This window comes from Lagopus muta, chromosome 1 (assembly GCF_023343835.1).
Source record: "Lagopus muta isolate bLagMut1 chromosome 1, bLagMut1 primary, whole genome shotgun sequence".
Taxonomy (NCBI): Eukaryota; Metazoa; Chordata; class Aves; order Galliformes; family Phasianidae; genus Lagopus; species Lagopus muta.
Genome location: NC_064433.1, coordinates 3267839 through 3287819, shown reverse-complemented (window position 1 = coordinate 3287819; position 19981 = coordinate 3267839). Strand labels below are relative to the sequence as shown.

Below are 19981 nucleotides of genomic sequence, written 5' to 3'. Positions count from 1 at the left end.
CGTGCAGCAGTCAGGCATGACAGGGCAAGGGAAGGGAGCACAGGGAGTAAAGGAAGCAGGAAGGAAGAAGGAGCTGCACCCCCTCCCTGTTGTTAATCATCCTCCCCTTTTGCTTTACAGAAGCTGTCAGGTCTGCAAACACCATGCTGGTTCATTACCTCGAAGAGGGCAGAGCAGTGGGCAGAAAAGGAGGACTGGTGCTGGGCTTGATGATATTATCCAAATCACTCTGCTCCTGGAACTGCAGAGACCGGATCACTGCTTATAGCACAGCAGTGAAGCTCTGACAAATCAGTTTGGGTGTTTCTTTTAGAAAAGTGACCTAAAGTTATGATGGAGCGGCAGATGGGGAAAAAAAAAAGTGACTGCAGGTTGGGTCTTTGATGGGACCTGCAGAAAGCCACCAGAAGAATGATGGATGGGGCACTGAGCTGGGATTCCGTGGGTACTACTGGTTGTAATCCTGGGGAGCAGTAATGGGAAGAAAGAGGGACAGCAAATGCAGCGCATGCTGGGCATGTGGTACACCAGAAAAGGCTGCTGCTGTTTGAACAATTCTGTCTGCAAGTGATCACTGCCAATTCAAAGCAGTCTTGTTGCAAAAACTACTCTGTGAGACACAAGAAAACCAGCACATTCAATTACAGAAGGGCAGAAGAGACAACTGAAAATCCACACACAAACTTTAAGGAAAGCACCATCAGCTCCTCCAGATGTATCTGGTTATTGTTATCAGGGCAAAATAGCCTTTGACTTCAGTCAGGACAGCTCTCAGAAATCAGGCATTGGACATGCTGATCATGGAAGCAAGGGAGAGCTAAGGCTTCAAAAGCAAACAGTGACTTTTAGCAATGCTTGGTATTGACCGTTGTTATTATACAATTACTTAACTAGCAAGCCTGTCATCTGCTCTCCCAAATAGGAGAAGAACCATGCAGAATCAATGAATCCCCAAGACCATGAGATCATCAAGTTCAACACATCACCAAGACCATGCCCACAAAACCATGTCCCTAATAGAATCATCAAGGTAAGAAACGACCTCTAAGAAACGAAACTGGCTCACACCACACCAGCTGCAGCTGTACCCAAAAGGTGACATTTATTGCTATTAAACAAACACTTTAGTCTTCCCTCCCTGGAAGCATTCAAGGACAGGCTAGATGGGGCTTTGAGCAGCCTGGTCTACAGTGAGGTGTCCCTGCCTATAGCAAAGGGGTTGGAACTAGACGATCTGAAAGGTCCCTTCCAACCCAAACCATTCTATGATTCTATGAATTTACGTCATCAAGAAGAGCAAACCTTCTTTTCCCAGTCTCATAGGCTTCATGGTTTAGCTATGAGTTGAACAGGGCCAAGACAACTTGCAGACTTTGAACTTAGGGATATATAGTGAGGTCCAAGTGGCAGTGAGTTGCTATAATAAGCCATTCCCTGCCTTATGGGGGGAAAAATATGGGAAAAATATGTGAAATCAGGCACCTCATAATCACCTGTCCATCACAGAAAAGGATAGTCCTGTTGCACAAAACTGTGGCTGTTGCTAAGTATATTCTCCTGCCAGATCTGAGCAGAGGCAAGATCTTATTCCCTTGTTGCCTGCTGTGCTCACACCGAACCAAAATCCCTACATAAACGACTCAAGAGCTGCACCTTCCTCACCCCCCTCTTAGTCAGTAAAGATGGAAACAAAGCCCTGTCCTCTGAGCTGGATTAGCAGGAAACCTCCCGAAAAAGCCAGCTGGGCTGGGGGCAGCCCTCGGCGCTGCTGCCAGCAAGGAAAGCAGCTTACATCACTACAGATTGGAGCAGCCCCACAAAACACACTCGTGGGAAGACAAAGCGTAGAGCTACCACCGAATTCCTCCAGCTCAAACACAAACACCAAACTGCCAGCACTCCTTCGGCAGGGCTCTCCTAGGAGTACTTCTCACCAAGTTCACAAGCTACGCGTGAATTTGGTAGTTTACAAAATCTGTATCTTAGCTGAGGGCTTTCAGCCCATAGCAGCCCTGTTCCTGGGGCAGGATCCTGTGGGCGTTTGGAGGTTAGGGCTGGAAGCACCTCTGCGATCGCTATGCCAAAAAATCCTGTAGGCAATTAGAAAAGGAAGCTGGAAAAGCAGAGTGCAATCGCCCAGCATCAAAATTTTCCTTCCTCTTCTCATCAAAAACGCAGCAAGGCCCTCAGCAATCAGCCAGCTCAGAGCTTGGCATCTTCGAGTTGTGTCGAAAACGCAGCTCCTTGCATTCTTCTCCACTTTCTCCTTCATAAGCACCGTGATGCAGCTCTGCACACAGCCTGATGCCTATTGAGCTGCTCACTCTGTGCTCTGAGATGGAGCTTCTGTGCTTCTATCAGCAATGTGGATGAGCCGCTGTAATCTCTGTTTCTAATGGGATCAGTGGAATGACAGCCTTGCACCTTCAGGGGCTGGCTGTGCCACCAGAAACCCTTAAGATCCCCCAAAACTTTACCCTGCGCAGGTGTCAGCTACCCATGGCCAGACTTTACAGAGCACAGAAGAGCTGGATTTCATTTTTAAAATTTTTTTTTGTTTTAACAGAGAAATAGCTCTTTCCTTTCTCAGCTCAGATTTCTGCATTTCTCACCCCATTACTGGACCATACAAATTATATGACCCTCAGGAGACAACACACCCTGCTGCAACACAGCCTTAGATGCCTACCTTTCATTGACCACCAGTCCACCCTTCCTCTTGTGTCACTTCCTTGGCAGAAAGAACAGCTTTATTTTCTCCAAGTTAGCTGCCTTAAATTGCCCTCACCAGTTGAGGCCCTGACTGGGAGGAAAACCAACAAAGCAAATGTGGATACTGATGGATGGTAGGCTTTGTCTTCGATCACACAGCACACAGTGGTGGAAGTATTGGCCATCCTTGCCCTCAGTAGGTACCACCACCCAATCTGCTATCAGCCCTCTCCTTGTTGGAAAGCCCCGCAGAAAAAGCAGTTTAGTGAGATGGTATATTACAAGCTAGATTTTGAGAACTGCTCTGCATGACAGCACTTCGCTGTAGTATGGCTGTCCTGAGACACTGATACCCCCAATAGCCTATGAAGGATTTGGCCTGGAGAAGCACAAAGTGAGGGCTGCAAGATCCAGCCCAGGGCCTGAATGATCTTAGTGCATCCTTTGCCTTGAGCTGCCTCCAGCTGTGACACTTCAGGCAATTTTAGCAATCTTAACTGATGTATCTTGGCAGAGATGCCTCCATACAATGGAGTTGATACCCCAATAGCTGCAACAGATACATGCAGAACAGTGACGGCACGAGCAGCAACCACAATCATCTTGGTGGCAATGATCATGCTGAACAGCCTCCTAATGAAAACATCCTTTGAGAGCATCTTCCTATGGTAAGGAGCTCAAGACACTGCAATATCATATCATCAAATTGTTTTCCTTTCGTGTGTTTGTTGCCTTAAACATGATGTTTAATCATCAAGCCAACTGGAGAAAGTGTTCTCGTGTAGGATCATCAGAGAGATGGATCTAAATGGCCCAGCTGAGAGGTTCCAGGTTCCCCCAGGTTTCACACAGTTGTCTATTAATAGGGTTTTACTTCAGAAAAAAGAAAGGGGGTTGAACTTACTACTCCTTGTGCTTCCAAGATCCCCATGATGGCCATGCAGTGCGCATGGGTGGGAGCTCACCAGGATCTGCCAGGCTACACTGCTCTCCTGGACGCAAGAACTGCTCCAAGCTGCCGTTCCATGGGGAAGAAAGACCTGCACTGCCATGGGTCACTGTCCTGGCAAGGTGAGGTCAACTCCTATTTTTTGAAAGGATGATGTGAATAGCATCAAACAGGAAATGTATACATATACATTACAAACAATACACTGCGCTAAGTATAAAGGGAACATCCATGGCACTTGGTGATTTGGAATTTTTCAGCACTAAATGAGATGGGATTTGGATGCAACACAAAAACTGGTGAGCCAATTAAAGACAGTTAACCCTAATCCTAACCTTTTTTTTTTTTTTTTTTCTTTTTCCCTATTTTCCCTTTCTTTTTTTTTTCCAGTGCCCCAGCCTCTCTGCATATAATAGAAAGACTCATTCAGCAATTCCACCAATGGTTAATTTTAAACTGTGAAAGCAACTGGGAACTGGCAGCTGAAAAATAAAATAGCTTTCTCTCCTGTTTTAAACAGTAAAAGTGAGATTTAAGAGAACAACTCCTGTTTATTCACAACCCCCCAGGGACAAGAAACAATTCATTTCAGTCACTAACTCCATCTGAGATTGGCACTTGAGATTTGCTCAATACGTTTCTTAGTTTTTATCTTGAAAGCGTGTTGAAAAGTGTATGTGTTAGGTATCCAAGTCCTTGGTTGCCTGATGTATCTTAAAAGAATTTTAAATGCTGTTTCACATCTGTCAGTTTAACAGAAATTTCACTCATGAGTGAAGAGTGATTGCCTGCAATGAGCCCAAAGTTAGCGCCGTTCATCATTTCCTAGGGAGACCTGAAAGATGTACACATTAAAAATCAAAACAGAGTGGTGGCAGCTTATATAGCTGTTTAAACAAATATGTTCAAAGTGTGACTACCCAGTTAGAAAATACAGCTGAAAGGTAACAGCAGGCTGTAAATCTCCATGTTTTACAGTGAGCAACCAAGGGGAATCAACCTTGCGTAAGGGATATAGCTATGAATTGGAAATGAAAAGCATGATTAAAATGAAATCATTCCAATAAAGACGTTTTGCTTCCTTATTTTAAACCATGATTGAAATTCCTACTTTAAGCCACATCAATTTAAATCAAAGCACTTTGCAATAAAAGGAAGTTTTGAACCCTTTGTGAGGTTTTAATGAGAAAAAGCACGTTCCTGTATTGAATGTGGATAATGGGGATTCATTGGTACCTCAAGGACCTGTCTTAGAAGCCTACAAATTGCACAGAGTGAGAGTTTGGAGGGTTTCTTTTGTTTTTCAGCCGTCTGGGAAGAACTTATGTTCAATAGTAGGGTGTTGTAAGAAGCTCAGAATGCATCTTTTTTACGATACTTTACATGATTATCCAAGATGGGAAAATTTATCACCTGTACCAAAGAGGTCAGCATCTACATGTGAATTACCCGAGGCTCAGGCAAGTGCAACACTGATGATCTCGAGAGCCACTGGGCTATGCTGAGATTAACTTCTGCGTGCTTGAAAATTGAGGTCAAGAGGGTGATTTGCCTGCTGGCCTCACATCCAATCGGATGTCACGTCTCGTTTTGCTCATGGTTTGCCTCGGTTGCCTCTTAGCTTTGCCAGGAGCCCTACGGCAGGTGCAGGCTCATTCCATTTGTAGCACACTGCACTGCTGCAATCCAACCTTCCATTGCCATGGATGCTTTCGGTGTGCTTATAGCATTGCTTTAACTAGGCATCAAACCATGCGCATTTTGAAAGAGGCGCTGTCCTGCAAGAATATGAACACTGTCACAGTGTGCTGAGCCAGATCAGAGAACTTATCCATCTGAAAACACAGCATTATTAAAAAAAAAAAGAAAAAGAAAAAAAAAAAGAGCAAGGTGGGAGCTGTTTTGTGCATTTACTGCGAGTTATTATGTTCTCCATCTTGCCAAGAGAAATCTGTGGGAACAAACTGATGCAGGCTCTGAAACCAAATCAGGTCACCATCAGCTAGAGAGGGAGAACACGGCCAAAAGATTTCATGAAATAAAATGCTGGGTTGGAAGTGGTGCAATAGCAATCTCTATTGAAAAGGCTTAATAGTAGCTCACCTAGAACATGCTAGAAAACGTTCTTCTCTTGACTGTGCCTTAGGCATCTCTTCTGTTGGCTGATAAATTAGAAAGGACCAACAAGGACAGCTATAATTTGCAGAATCATAGAATCGTTTGAGTTGGAAGGGACCATTAAAAGCCATCTAGTCCAACTCCCCTGCAACTGGGGCACCCACCATCAATGTGGGCAACCTGTGCCAGTGCTTCACCACCCTTATTGGAGCAGGTTGCCAGATACAGGGGTATAACTGCTTATTTAGAATATGCATATATTTAACAACACTCCTCAGAAGCTCTGAACATACTTGCATGCTGCCAGTGACAATGCTAAGCCTCAGACACAATGAAGTGAGCATAAAAAATACATGCTTCATACCCATCAAACCTTTAACTTCACGCTGACCCTCTTTTACAAAACTAAGAGTCATAGAATCATAGAATCACCAAGGTTGGAAAAGACCTAAAAGATCATCCAGTCCAACCGTTTCACCTATTACCAAGAGCTCCCACTAAACCATGTCCCTCAACACAACACAACCTCCTGCAGTCAGCTGGGAGGGTGACTTTTTTAGATACAACCCATTCAATTATTTTTAAAATAACTGATTAAACGTTTTAAATCATCCCCATCAAGCCTATTCGGCTCCTCACTAAGAAAGCTACAGAAGAGCTGAGGAATGCAGCACATCTCTTGCTCGTGGGTCCACCTCAGCTCCTGGTACTGCTGCAACCACTTGCGATTATCCAGGGAAAAGCTGTATCAATACAGCTGATGCCAATTGGATACGTGCTGGGGAATGCAGTGCACCGCTTTGCCCACTCTGCCCTTTCTCACAGTCGAGGAACACAGTGCCGTGATAAGCAAGGTGTAACAGTCACCCTGAAAGCCATCCAGGCAGTTTCATTTAAACTTTGGACATTTTTTTTCCTCACTGTTTGTGGTGGAATTTCTTATCTCACCCTTCTGCCTTTAGACTCTGGGGGGGAATTAAAAAACAACGTGTTTGTTATCACGCTTCAAAGAAAGGACTTTTTCAAACACAGTTTCTCCAAAACCTGCAAGCCCTTTCAAATTCACTCTGCCAGAGTTAGAAATCTGGCATTCTCTCTTGGACTGTGTTTAGCAGAAACCACTTAGAATAAATGCCTGATAAGCGTGTCTCCTCCTTTCTTACAATAGCCAGCACGTAGATTTAATGTATCTTTAAGTACTACAGCTGAATAACTCTAAGCCAGTTTCTATCTCCTTCAGTTGGAATTACTAAAATCAATTAAGGCGGGGAGAGAAAAATTCAGCCTTTGTCATTAATAACTAAGGCCTTATGCTACCACTGCAAAATGACCTTCTCCTCTCTAACACCATGCACGTGTGCTGAAAGACCGAAGCTGCAATTTGCAATTCTTTGCAATTGAATTTGCAAAGAAAAAAAAAAAAAAACCTGCTGGATTAATCCAGCTTTTATTTTGGGTGCTAAGAATATGAAGCCAACCTCAGGGCAACATCTACAATGGGAGTAACTCAACAATAAAACATTAACTGTTCCATTTTGGAGATCTCCTTGCAAATCCCACCTGCCTGTTTCTAAGGCACACGTCCTGCACTCAGGTTCAAACACAGCCTTGATTTAAACCCAAAGACTGCTCTTCCCACCTGCCTTACAAGCTGCATGTCCTTATGGTGAGCTCCTGACCCACCAAGAACACATCTCCAAACCCACATTTTTGGACGTTTCTAAACAGATACTGTTAAGCAAGATCAGTATTTCTGAGGGCAGATCCTGGATGCTTTTGGTGTAACATAAACCCTGCAGGGCACCATCCATGGACATACAAATCTCTAGTGTCTAAATCATAGAATCATTACGGTTGGAAAAGACTACCAAGGTCATTCAGTCCAACCATCAACCCACGCCCACCATGCCCACTAACCATGTCCCTCAGTGCCACATCTGCCCTTTTCTTGAACACCGCTCTACCACCTCCCTGGGCAGCCTGTTCCAATGCCTCATCACTCTTTCTGAGAAGAAACTAATATCCAACCTGAACTCCCCTAGCACAACTTAAAGCCATTCCCTCTTGTTCTATTGCTGTTAACAGGGGGAAAAGGCCAACCCACACCTCGCCACAACCTCCTTTCATGTCACTGTAGACAACAGTAAGGTCTCCCCTGAGCCTCCTCTCTTCCAAGCTGGACAATCCCAATTCCCCTCTGCATATGACCTGTTTTCCAGAACATTCACAGTTACACTGCACTTTTTTCAGACTCACTCATCTCCTTACACACCTGAATCCTCTCCAGATGGTGGCCCCATCACTATGTTGAGCAGTGGTGCCTTGGACGAGCTACGTACAAGTTGAGCCGTGCTAAAAGCCACATCACAACGTGGGGAGCGCAGTGCATTCAGACACTGCCTTTTTGCAGCTGGTTTATTACGGATGCGTATCTAAAACCAGGTGCTGTACCATAGCTGAAGGCTCCTTCCCATTCATTTGCCCTTCTGCTCTATTCTGGGCATTGAGGCATCACGCTGAGTTAATTTTAATAAGTCTTTTGCATTCTCCCTGCCTCCTTGCAATACTTTGTCACCTAACTGTCACCAGCAGCACACACAACAGTAAGCACTCCTGGCCTGTGACCAAGAAAGCCACAACACGTGCATTATTTACGGGAAGCAATAGGTACTCGCTGCACGTGGAGCAGCATGTGCTGCAAAGACAGTGATTTGCAAAGCAGCCACATGTGGTGATGAGAAAACTTCAGCAAGAAAATCTGTGCTCTGATAAGCAAATGATCAGTGGAGAATAATGGTGCCTTAAGGGTCTGGAGCAACTTCACTTTATATCTTGAAGCACAGAGGTTTTTTTCACAATAGGGTTGAGGAGGCATCCTGGCATTTGCTGGTTGCCAATGGGCCTCAGCAATTTTCAAAGACCTGAGACTTGAGATTCTCTATGGCTCAAGCCCAGTATCCATGCAGCCCACCATGTAGCTCATGCCAAATATCCCACCTCAAAGCTCTGCACTACAAATAGTAGTATCAGGAATGCTACTACTGGCATTTTCCAGGACTCTCCAGAGCACTCATTATTTCTAGCACTATTTGCAATTCAAAACAGGCAGCTAACTTCAGGTGGGTTTAAACTCTAACATAATGTGGTTTGGGATATGGACTAGTCCCACTGCTTAGGCACCTCAAAACTGGAGCTGTGACATGAGGAGAGCACTTCTCTCCTGTCTCCTTCCATCTTTCTCAGGGACCTCCAGAGCAAAGCACAGCAAAGCTTCTGCCAAGCACTACAGCAGAAATATGTGCAATTAGAGCCATTTAAACTTGACGAAGCTCCCAAATAATGAAGAATTCAGCATGACAAAGCACCTCAGGGTATGGGACACCATCACACCACCACAGTTTAGGGGAAAAGAGCAATTTGGTCAAGCACCAACGGCACATAGAAAGGATTCTGCAGGGGGTTGGAACTACATCCACAAACACCAAGGCTGGTTGTCTCACAGGCTGCAATGCTGTCTCCCATCAAAGAATCCCAAGACAGGTTTCTATAGCACACAGCTCTGACATGGCTGTGCAACACCTGTGCAGAAAACAACAAACCATGCCCCAAATACTCCATGGTTTCAACCCCAACAGCTCCATCTTATGGGTGCTTAGCGCATTTTATGGCATGTGAGCTCATCCAAATACATTCAGCAGCAAGATGCACCCTGGTTTGTCCTCTGTGAAGCCAGGGGTTGGACTTGATGATCCTGATGGGTCCCTTACAACTCGGGATAGTCTATGATTCTATGAGCACAGGTGGCTGGAGAACAGCTGTGATGTTAAACACCTGGATTTAGTGGGAGGTGTCCTTTCCCATGGCAGGGGGCTCAAACTATGTGATCTTCAGAGTCCCTTTCAACCCAGACCGTTCTATGATTCTATGATTAACAGATGACTGTGTGCATCTTCTAGGATAACAATAATAACATAAGCAATATTTGCTGAAGAGCTCTCTGAAAGGCAGGGCATGCACTGCAACTCAGGAACAACATCTTTACGCAGAGATTGGCTGGTTATGGAAGGAGCTGTGCAGGCCATCAGTGCACACAAAGAGATTTTTGAGGAGGAAATTGGTAGGGGCATGAGAAAATACTCCAGAGAGCTTGTGAGATTACACATGCCTGCACACGGGGAATGGACCAAACAGGGCCACCTGGATTCCTATAGAGTTCAAGCCCTCCTGTGACGTTTAGGACTGAAAGTGAGGTGAATGCTTGGCTTGGTGTTCAGGAAAGGGTGTTTTGTGCCCCTGTGTGTGGGTTTGCACCAGGCTTGGTCCCAGCTGCCTGGATCATACGTGGAAGGAGCTACTGAAGGCACCATGGCTCTGGGTGCCATGGTAGATCTTCAGGGATAAGGCAAAGGGCCCACTTGGTGAAGGACTTGCAGCTGAGCAAGAAGGGGGCAAAATGCAATGCAGATGTGAGCAGGTGGGATGGATGCATCCTGTGTCTGAATCCTGATAGCAAATCTCTGCTCTAGAAAAGTGATGTAACACCCAGAATAACACAGGGGATACTGCACAGCCTGAGGGATCCTCACTGACTGGAATTTGGTTTCCAAATCCCACTGTCCCAAAACACTCCAGAGCTTGCTTGCACTGTGTTGGCATTCCTATGTCATCTGGAGGGTGCAAGTAGGGATGGAAGATGCAGGATTCAAAGGGAAATAATAACTGAAGTGCAACCCAAACCTCTCTGCAAATGCTGAGAGCAGATATTTGCAGCCAGTCTCCTGCCACCACCAACATGAGTGATCACCAGCCTCCTCATCACAAGCCTTTAAAGCAACTCTCTGGAATTAAATCAGTGTATTGCATGGCTCCAGCTCCTTTCATCCAGGGACCTTCAAGCGCTTTACCAACAAGCCTTTAATTAAGCCTCCTAAAACAGACCCATGGGGTATCATTACTGAATCTGTTTTGCCACCGGGGAATCAAAGGTATTGCGCTGCTAAAATGGCAACAGTTGGAAATGAGTTGCAAAAATCCCGTCAAAGTTCCTCCAGCAGAGACTGTATGAGAATACACGTTCTGCTTCAGTGCTGAATTTGAAACGCTTCAGTTAATGACTTTTTTCCTCCTGTTGGCACCCACCAATTTCCTGCTTCAGCCCATCTCAGCATTAGCATCCAATGAATCAGATGGATTTTAAGAATGCAGGTCTTTGACAGCTTGTCTTGGACAAACACGAGCTCCAAGCACCAGGGAACCAGAGCAGCTTTTGGGAATGAAGAAGGCTGTTTTGGCAGCAGCCCGGAGATGTGTTTGTTTAGAGCCAGACAAAGGGTAAGGGCTGCTCCTGCCCTTAGGGCAGGTTTGAGCTTGGGGCTCTTCTTAATCCTCTGAGGATAAAACATATCGTTTTACTCTTCCTGATGCAATTCTGCTATTGTGCCCCCAGTGGGACAGAAGATCTAATAAGTAGGAGGAATAAATAAAATACCCTGGGAGCACGCTATAACTCCGTAGGGCCCCTCACAAGCTGTCTGAATTTCAAGATGTTTTGTGCCCCATGTTTTACGTGCAGCATCTCTTGTGTGGAGTCGCTGTGCTTTGTCTGAGTGTGATTTTACTCTGATTTGTGGCAAAAGAGAAATAGGGGGGGGGATCTTTCGAAAATCAGCTGCAAACCTGGAAGCAGCATTCGTAGCGAAACAGCTGTACCTCAAAGAGCTGCTCTTAAGAACTAAATTCTGCTCTGCCCCAAACACAACCCTGTCACCTTCTTCCTCACGGCAATAGAAACCATCCCAAAACCCAGCTCCCTGCTCACTCACGAGTTTCACATCCAAATTAAACAGAAAACAAGCGCAAGTGGCATTGAGCTCCATCCCAGTTACTCCTTTAAGCCACAAAAAAAACTTCTGGTTTCATTTACAAACTCGACTTCTGTCCAATTTGGTGGAAAAAGAGGTGCACTACTTGAGTAATGCAGATGGTTACGATAGACAAGCACTGCTGGGACCAGCAGCAAGACCTGGCCAAGCAGTCATGCCCAAGTCCAAACACCCAGCTGCAAAGGAAGCCTATTTTGACCCCGAAGGAAGAAAATCCTGGTGCCAGCAACCAAGGAACAACATAAAAGCACCTCTAAGGAGCTTATTTCAAACCTTAGGAGCAGCAACTAATGGCAAGGAAATGCTGTTTTTTGAAGGATTTAATCAAATAATTTCCGAGAAATATGTAATAGGATCACTTGAGAGTGCTGTAGAAACAGGTCCCTCTATCTTCCCAGGGCACCATCCTGGAGCTGAAACCTGTTTTTGTCCCACTCTGCACTCCGTTCTGAAAAACAACACAAAACCTTCCAAGAAGCCAAATTCAGCCAAATTTTGGCCAGCGTCAGAAAAACTGCATTAACAACTCATGCTTTATGCCAATATTAATGAGGCTGAGCCCTTTTAACAGCAAGAGAATTTTCTTGCAAAGCCCACGTCAGCATCAGGAGGAGACGAGGACTTCCCACCTGCATGCCCACCACTACCAGATGCCACGAGGTGACACAGTAACACCCATGAGCAGCAGGACAATAAAACAGGGGCAGGCAGATTCCAGCCTGACCTCGGCCAGTAATTCCCCCTGCAGTTCAGACCCCAGGGCCCTCCCTTCTCTCTGCTTTTACCTCCAGAGAGATCCCGAGCTTTTGTTACCTTGAATCAAAGCCTGTGCAGCTCCCCGGAGGCTCCGCTGTTCGATGTGACCCAGAGCAAGATTTCACCTCCTCTTTTATTATTTTCCCCCATTTCTCTCTGAATCAAGAGATCCCCCAACTCTTCCCTGCCTTTATTCCCCTCGAAAACAATCCGTGCATTTCACTTCCCCGCTACTTGTCTGAGCAATTTAAGACCATCACTCTGACAAAACCATCCCTCCTACAGCCATTCTCACAGCACCCCAGACAGCATCCGCACCTCCGCTCCCCAACCTCCGCAATCCCTCCCAGCAAAGGGTCTCCACCACTCCACCTCCTTTACCCACCTCCAACACTGACTTTGCCATCTCCCCTCATCTTTTTCCCACCTCTCCACAAAGCAAAGGCACGGGCTCAATCCGGACAGCACCATGCACTCTGGATCTCTGCCACGATGCCTCCAACCTAAAGCCGAACCATGACTCCAACCCAAAGTCCAACCATGATGCCAACCCAACATCCAAGCCACGACACCAACCCAAACTCCGACCACAACTGGGGCTCCAAAATTGCTGCATGAGGCTCAGTGCTCCATGCTCTCTTTTCCATACCGCCGCTCCAGTGCCCCACTGAAGGGCTTTGTGAAGAAGCAGCGCGTTCAGCTCACAGCGTTGCATAAAGGAACGAGCACTGCGGCGTGCTGCCTTATAGATTCGCGCCCGAAGTTGAGCTGCCGGTTGGCAATTCGAATGGTTTCCTGCACTTAGTTTCTAAACGAGAGGCTGAATAAAGCCAGATTCACGCACACACCACCCCGAGTGCTTTTTTTTACACCTTTCTTCCCCAATTGCTTCCAACGAGTAAAGAAGAAAGCAGAGAGAGAGGATGCTGGATGTGCGCATCACCCAAAAAAAAACAACAGAAAAAAAAAAAAAAACAACAAACCAGCAAAGCGAAGGCAAAACAGCGAAGCGGCTCCGGGTGCCACTTACCGTGCAGCAGCAGCGGGAGCAGCGGCAGCAGCAGCGGTGCCCGCATGGTGCTCTGTGCGGCCGTCCCCGCTTCGGCTCCCTGCGCTCTCCCCGCCGGGCGCCCGCTGCCCTCCCCCGGCCTCGCACCCGCTGCCCCCTCCGCAGCCGGGGGAGGTGCGCAGCATCCCCGGCCCGCCCTCGCCTCCGCCCCCTCGGAACCGGGGCTGGGGTTGGAGGGGGGGGTTATGGATGTCAGTTGATACAAGGGGATTTGAAGATGGAATTTGGGTTTGTTGTCCGGGCGGAGTTTTGTGGAGGGGTTGGGATGCGTGGAGGGGATTTGGGGTGTTTGCCGCAAGGAGGGGTTGGAAGGATTTGGGTTTTTTTTTAGTAGGGTGGGAGTCTGGGGGGAATTTGGAGTTCCTGCTTGAGATAAGAGGTGATCTGGGGGTTAATTGAGATAAAATCTGGAGGAATTTGGGAGTGATTGGGTTATTCATTGAGATGAGGGGCATTCTGGGCTTTTATTGGGATGGGGGTCTGAGAGAGGATGTCTGGGTTTCCTCAATGCTATGGAAGGTGATATAGGGGTTATTTGGGGTAGAGTTTAGGGGGAATTGGATTTTCTACATGGGAATATATCTGGGGATTTTGTCTAAAGGGTGCTTGGGGAGATTTGGGGTTTTTACTGGGATGTGTGTTTGGGGTGGGATCTGGGCTGTTGTAAGGGATGATTTGGGGTTAGGGTAGATTTGGGGGTTTCTTAGGATGGAGTTTGGAGGGAGTTGGGTTTTCCATCTTCATGTGGATGTATTTGGGGTATTCATCAGGATGGAAGTTTGAGGGGTAGGCAGAGGATTTGGGATTCTCACCTACCCATCTACAGGTGGTGATTTGGGGGGTTCGTAGAACTTGAGGGTAGAGTTTGGGTTTTCATCAGGATAGGGGTTTGCAGGGATACTTAGTGGGTGGGATTGGGGGCATTCATCAGGATGAGAGCTATGAGAGCTTTGGGCAATTTGGGGTTTTTTACTGAGATTGGATTCTGGGAGAATGTCTGTGTTCCCCACCTGCCATAAGACATGGGCAATGGTTCTTTGGGGTAGAGTTTGGAGGGGGTTGGGCTTTCCATCTGGATGTGGGGGAACTTGGGGGATTGGGGATTTTTACTGGGATACAGTTTGGAGGGGAATTCGGGTCTTCCAACCCCCTGTAGGAGGCTAGATGGAGGGTTTGTGAAGCTTGGAGAGGAGGTTTGTGTTTTCATCAAACACACAAGAATGGAGGGCTGTGGGATTTGCCATTTTTATCAGGATGTGACTGGATTTGGGATTTTCACCTGCAAGAAGTTGAAGTGCTGATTTGAGGTTCTTATCTAGATGAGGATTTTAGGGAGGGATTTGCAATTCCCAGCTGCATGATGGAGATTTTGTTGTTTCAGCATGAAGGTTGGGTTTAGGGTTTTCATATGGATGGGGATTTATTTGGGATTTTCATTCTGAAATCAGGATTTTGGGAGTTAAATTTGGAGGAGGGAGTTGGAATGGATTTAAAATTTTCAACTGAATGGGAGTTTGGGGATTTTCATCTAGGTAGTTTGAGTTGGGATTCTTACCAGGACTGGAGACTGATTTGGGACTCTTACCCAGAGGGAGTTGGATTTGGGATTTTCTCTGTTCAGCTTTACTGCCTCCCTGCCCGTGTCCCCATGGTGCAAAATTCCCCTGTCCCCTCCTCTTCCCCTCCAGTGACATGTGGAGACTCTGGAACAAGAGATGGTGAAGGGAAGAGTCAACACTCCACCACTACAGTGTAACAAGGACTAAATTATTATCAGATTTTTGCACTTTTTGTGGCAAGAGGAAGGAGTACTGGCATTTTTTTTCACTCGTGTTCAGTCAAGGAGCAGCTAGGAGGAAGCTAAAAATAAGCTCAGAACTTTGCACCAAATCCTCCCCCTTGCACTGGCAGATCCAGCTGAACCATGAAAGTTCCCAGCCTGGACCCAGAGGTGATGAAAATAGCTCTCACTCCAAAATGGGCTCTCCAGATTTGGTACTTTTGATGTCTTCAGTTAAAAATTGACTTTCTTCTTGCAACCTTGCAACCTTGAGAATGCTTCAGGGGTGGCTTGGGTTAGCTCATTCAGCTCTGCTTTGTACCTGGAAGAGGCTCCTAGTTCTGATTTTGTCCACTGGGTGAGACTTCCCCTGTCCTTCCTCTGCTCTTGCTATGACTGCATTGCATACCTAAAAGCCATGAAACTAGAGTAGCAATAAATGAAAGATGATGTTGATGCACATTATCAATCTCGCCAATATGAGAGAGGCAGATCTTTCTCTGCCTGCAAAATATTTCTCTTTTTTAATAACAGATCACATTCCCCCCTACACGCTCTTTAATCAGCATATTTCCATGTTAGCTGCCAAGACGAGGCAGTCTAGGGAAAATCCTGAGCTGTATCGGGATAAAGTTGTCCCAAGGATGGAGAGGAAGAAAGTGATGCTGAGCTTCTGAAGCTCAGAGATGAAGTGGATGCACTGTCCTTGAAGACATTCAAGGTCAGGCTGGATTGGGCTCTGAACAACTTGTTCTTGCTGTAGGTGTTCATTGCAGGGGAGTTGGACTAGGTGATGTTTAAGGGTTCGTTCCAACTCAAACAATTATGATTCTGTGATTCTCACTTGTTTGCTGCACAGGCAGCAATAATACACTGAAAAAACACCCCCTGGGGCACATTGTTCTGGGGTAACTGGGAGACTGAGAGTGTTACAGAGTCTGATGGGTCTCCATTTTGAATGAATACAATGGCAAGAATATCAGGAGCAAAGCTCCCTTGGCAATAATTTAAAATGACTTCAGGAGCTGTAGGAAAGCAGAATGTTCTGAAAGCTTCTGGCTGCAGTAAGAGCTGGCACACTGAGATCTGCTTAAATGTCAGGCTGCCTTCAACAGCCGTTGCCTTCAACAGCCGTTGCACTTATGCTTATGGTCGTTCTGAGAGTTAAAGGAAAATAAATGGAACGGGTTGCCCAGAGAGGTTGTGGATGCCCTATCCCTGGAAGGGACAGGTTGGATGGGGCCCTGGGCAGCCTGGTGGTTGTCTAGTGGTTGATGGTGGGCAGTCTAGTGGTTGATGTAGTGGTTGGCAACCCTGCCCAGTGTGGGGGATTCAACTTCATGATATTTGAGGTCCCTTCCAACCCAAGCCATTCTATGATAAATCCATCTGGTTGGTCCCATCAGCAGATCTGAGCTTTGCAGTTCCTTTGGCTTTGTGCAGGAAGGAGGGAACCTCGCTCTCCGAGCATTTAATATGTCTAAATTGCTGATCTGGATGGTAGAATTCCTCTTGAATTATCAGAAGGCATCTTGCAACTTATGCTACAACAGCAGTATGAACTCTACTTCTTGGGAACTCCATGTAGAAACTCTGGGTTCAACCTCCTTTACAAAGAGGGTAATGGGAGGAGCTGTACTGTTTCCACTGGTTGGCAGCAGGATGCAGGCATCTGCTTGCAGCATCTCAGGTCTGCCTTTTGCCTTTGCTGTAAGGGATAATTACCAAGAGGGTGTCAGATCAAGGCTATGAATCATGAGCAGCTGTAGGAAAAAAGAAAGGGATATTCAGCACGACTCTTTCCAAAGCTAGATGTTTGTAAGAAGGTGCCTAGGGATCAGCTGGGAGAAAAAGTCAGAAAAAGACCTAATCTGTGGGCCTGAACACAGAGTGTCAGAAAATCATTGGTGCTTCACAGATACACAAAACCAGTCTCTCACAGTCAAATACATACAGCATTGCTAGGAGGGGCTTTATTGCAAGCCTCCCTGTTCCAGTGGTTATCCAAAATACCAGCATCCAGGAAATTGCATCAGAGATTTTAGTTTCAGTTCTGAACACAAAAGTATGCCTTGGAGTTGCAAAGAAACCTTTTGGGAAATAATCTGTATATTGGCCTGAGAAACAGCAACTGAAAAGATAACAATTTACCCTGATCTTTATTATTAAACATTCTCATGGACCTAACTCAGGTTTCTTGTCTTGAAGTTGATGTGATAATGCACACAGACTTATATACCTGGTTCCTAACAACCTCGTGTCCACTTAATCCCACTGTTAAAGCCGTTGATGATGATGAAATTACTGAGCGTCGGTGCCAGTGCTGACACCACTCCCCACTGATCTTCATCCTGACATTGAGCCATCATTGGGAAATTCACCATAAGATGCATTCATGGTCCTTCAGAATCTAGGAAAACCCCACTTATTCTGTCATTTAGGAATAAACTGGACAAAGGAGCAGAAAATGTAACACAGGAAATACTCTTGTGCTTCACAGTCCTGGAGTAAATGCACAGAGAGAGCTCACTGTTCTCTCGACCATGTAATTCCTTCTCAGCTGTCTTCAGATTTGCCGTAACATTTGACTGGCATCTCCAGGCATCCTTGCAATATTTACTTCTTTTCACAGAAAATAACCGAGGAAAGCCTATGCAGCATGAAAATCCTTAGGCTGAGATCCAGCTTAGGAACATTTAAGTTGCCAATAATCCAATTTTATTGAATGTCATCACCTATCTTCCTTGTGCGATGAGGCACAAAGTAAGAAGGTTTGGAATTCAAATTTGGGATTAAGATGGGAAGATGAACAGCAGCACACAGGGCTGATACCTCTGGTGTGAGAAGAAAAAAAAACACAACAAAACCATGAATAACAGCACTGGGTCTCCTGGGGATTAGATCACCTGTGGCTATTTCAGAAAGGAAAAAAAATACTGACTGTCCTCCCTCCAGCTAGAGGTGGTTTGATGCCTTCCTAACAGATAGCCTCCAGGTAGTGGGGCCAATAATGGAGTGAAGTTTGTAGCTATATCCAAATTGAGGGAAAGAAGATGTTCATGAGAAAAAAAAGAGAAAACAGAAGGAAAAAGTTTGTGGTGCACATGGCCAAGATACACCTTACCTTGGGAGCAAGAGTTGTGTTGAGGAAGTTAAGAACAATCTTGGAAACGCTTAGAGTGCCATCCATGGCTTCCCAACCTGTGTGTGAGAAGAAGTAAAAATACTCCTGTATTTAACATTTTAGACAAAGACTTCTACAGTCTGGCTTCTGCTTGCAGGTCTAAAATAACCTCCTGATCTCAGCTCTGATCCTATATTTAAGGATCAATAACACTTCTGATCCTCTACTGGACTTGACCACTCAGACAAGTATAATTGCTAATTCTCTTGATTTTATTTTTTAATGAGAAAGAAGTAAGTAATGGCATTTTCAGGGAGCTCTGACTCTCCAGATGCACATGTTCTAGAAGCTTGCTAGCAACCTCAACCACACGTGGGTTCATACATGTAGTCATATAGTTAGATTTGGATCCTGAGCAGGCACCCATGTTTGCGTGCCTGTAGAGCAGCTATAGACCAGTTGATGTTACACTGCAGGGTGTAAAATTGCACCCCACAGGCTCCATTTAGTCAGCTGAATCCTATTCCTCCTCCAAAGAGCCAGAAGAGCCATTCTTATCAGCCTGAAGGACACAAATGTACCAGGTCTGTTGAATCACCCTCTAAACCCCTAAACACTGTAATAAAACCCTATGTCTGAAAGTGGTGTCCAAATACTCCTTGAACTCCTGCAGCCTGGGACTGTGCCACTATCCTGGGAAGCCTGTTCCATGCCCTTCATTCTCTGATGCAGAATCTTTTCCTAATCCCCAAACTGACCTCCACTGATGCAGCTCCATGCCGTTCTCTCAGGCAGCGTACAGATGTGGAGCTGCAACATATAATGTTAATGGCAATTGCATGGTAGGTGCATGGAGGGGCAATGTGGAGAAGCAGAACTCTCCCATCAGAGCTAAGAAACATTCACATCTGTATCTCGAGGTTTCATACGCATCTGCCTTGCATCATTCTTCGTACAAATCTTCCATAATATTTTTATTATAAGAAAAGGCAGAGGGATGCAGAGAAGCCACAGAAAAAACAAACAGCCCACTGGGAGGGACAGGAAATCAGCTAGACACATTTTCCACTGCTAGAAATAGCCACTGGTGGAAACCTGTCAGTCTGCACCTCTTTTCTCAAGCCCAGAGAGAAGAGTTGTATGACTGCTGCCCCAAAGCCCCTCATTCAGCCTTCCCACACATCCTACGGAGGTCTGCGGGATAGTGGAGACCTCCAAAATAGAACTGTGCTGGATTTCTCTCTCTTACTGAATGATGGACCAGCTTTACTTCCTTCCAATTGGGATAGGGGAACTTCTTGGGAGCCCAAACCTCTAGGTGAGATTTACTCAGGATGGTCCTTCAGGCCATTGCATTATATGCAGCATGTACCTCCAACACAAATATCTTCCAGGCTTCCCACTTGGCTTTGCATATCTCTTCCCATAGGTTTTGCCACATTCTATTTGCTCTTTGAGAAAGACTTGCCCCAACAGCCTGGGAGTTAATAGGGCAGCAAGTGAAAGCCCCACACGCCAGATCATTGCTCAGGCTGCAGCCGCCTTGAGGAATTCACTATTTGTTTTATAGATAAAAGCTGCAACTTCCACA

General features: G+C 45.9%; 1 protein-coding gene across 6 annotated transcripts in view; it reads right to left on the bottom strand.

Annotated features, from left to right (window-relative positions):
* The window catches only part of PODXL (podocalyxin like), a 40646-nt gene extending 27066 nt beyond the window's left edge, over positions 1–13580 (bottom strand). For 3 of the 6 annotated variants that reach the window (XM_048963785.1, XM_048963801.1, XM_048963811.1), the window contains exon 1: positions 13448–13578. In XM_048963785.1, coding sequence (XP_048819742.1) covers positions 13448–13493 — 46 coding nt within the window. In that variant the 5' untranslated portion in view covers positions 13494–13578. Of the gene's footprint in view, positions 1–13447 lie in introns of all 6 variants that reach the window. The other 3 variants (XM_048963794.1, XM_048963821.1, XM_048963777.1) reach the window with 2 other exon arrangements.
* Between the last annotated feature and the right edge of the window lie 6401 nt (positions 13581–19981).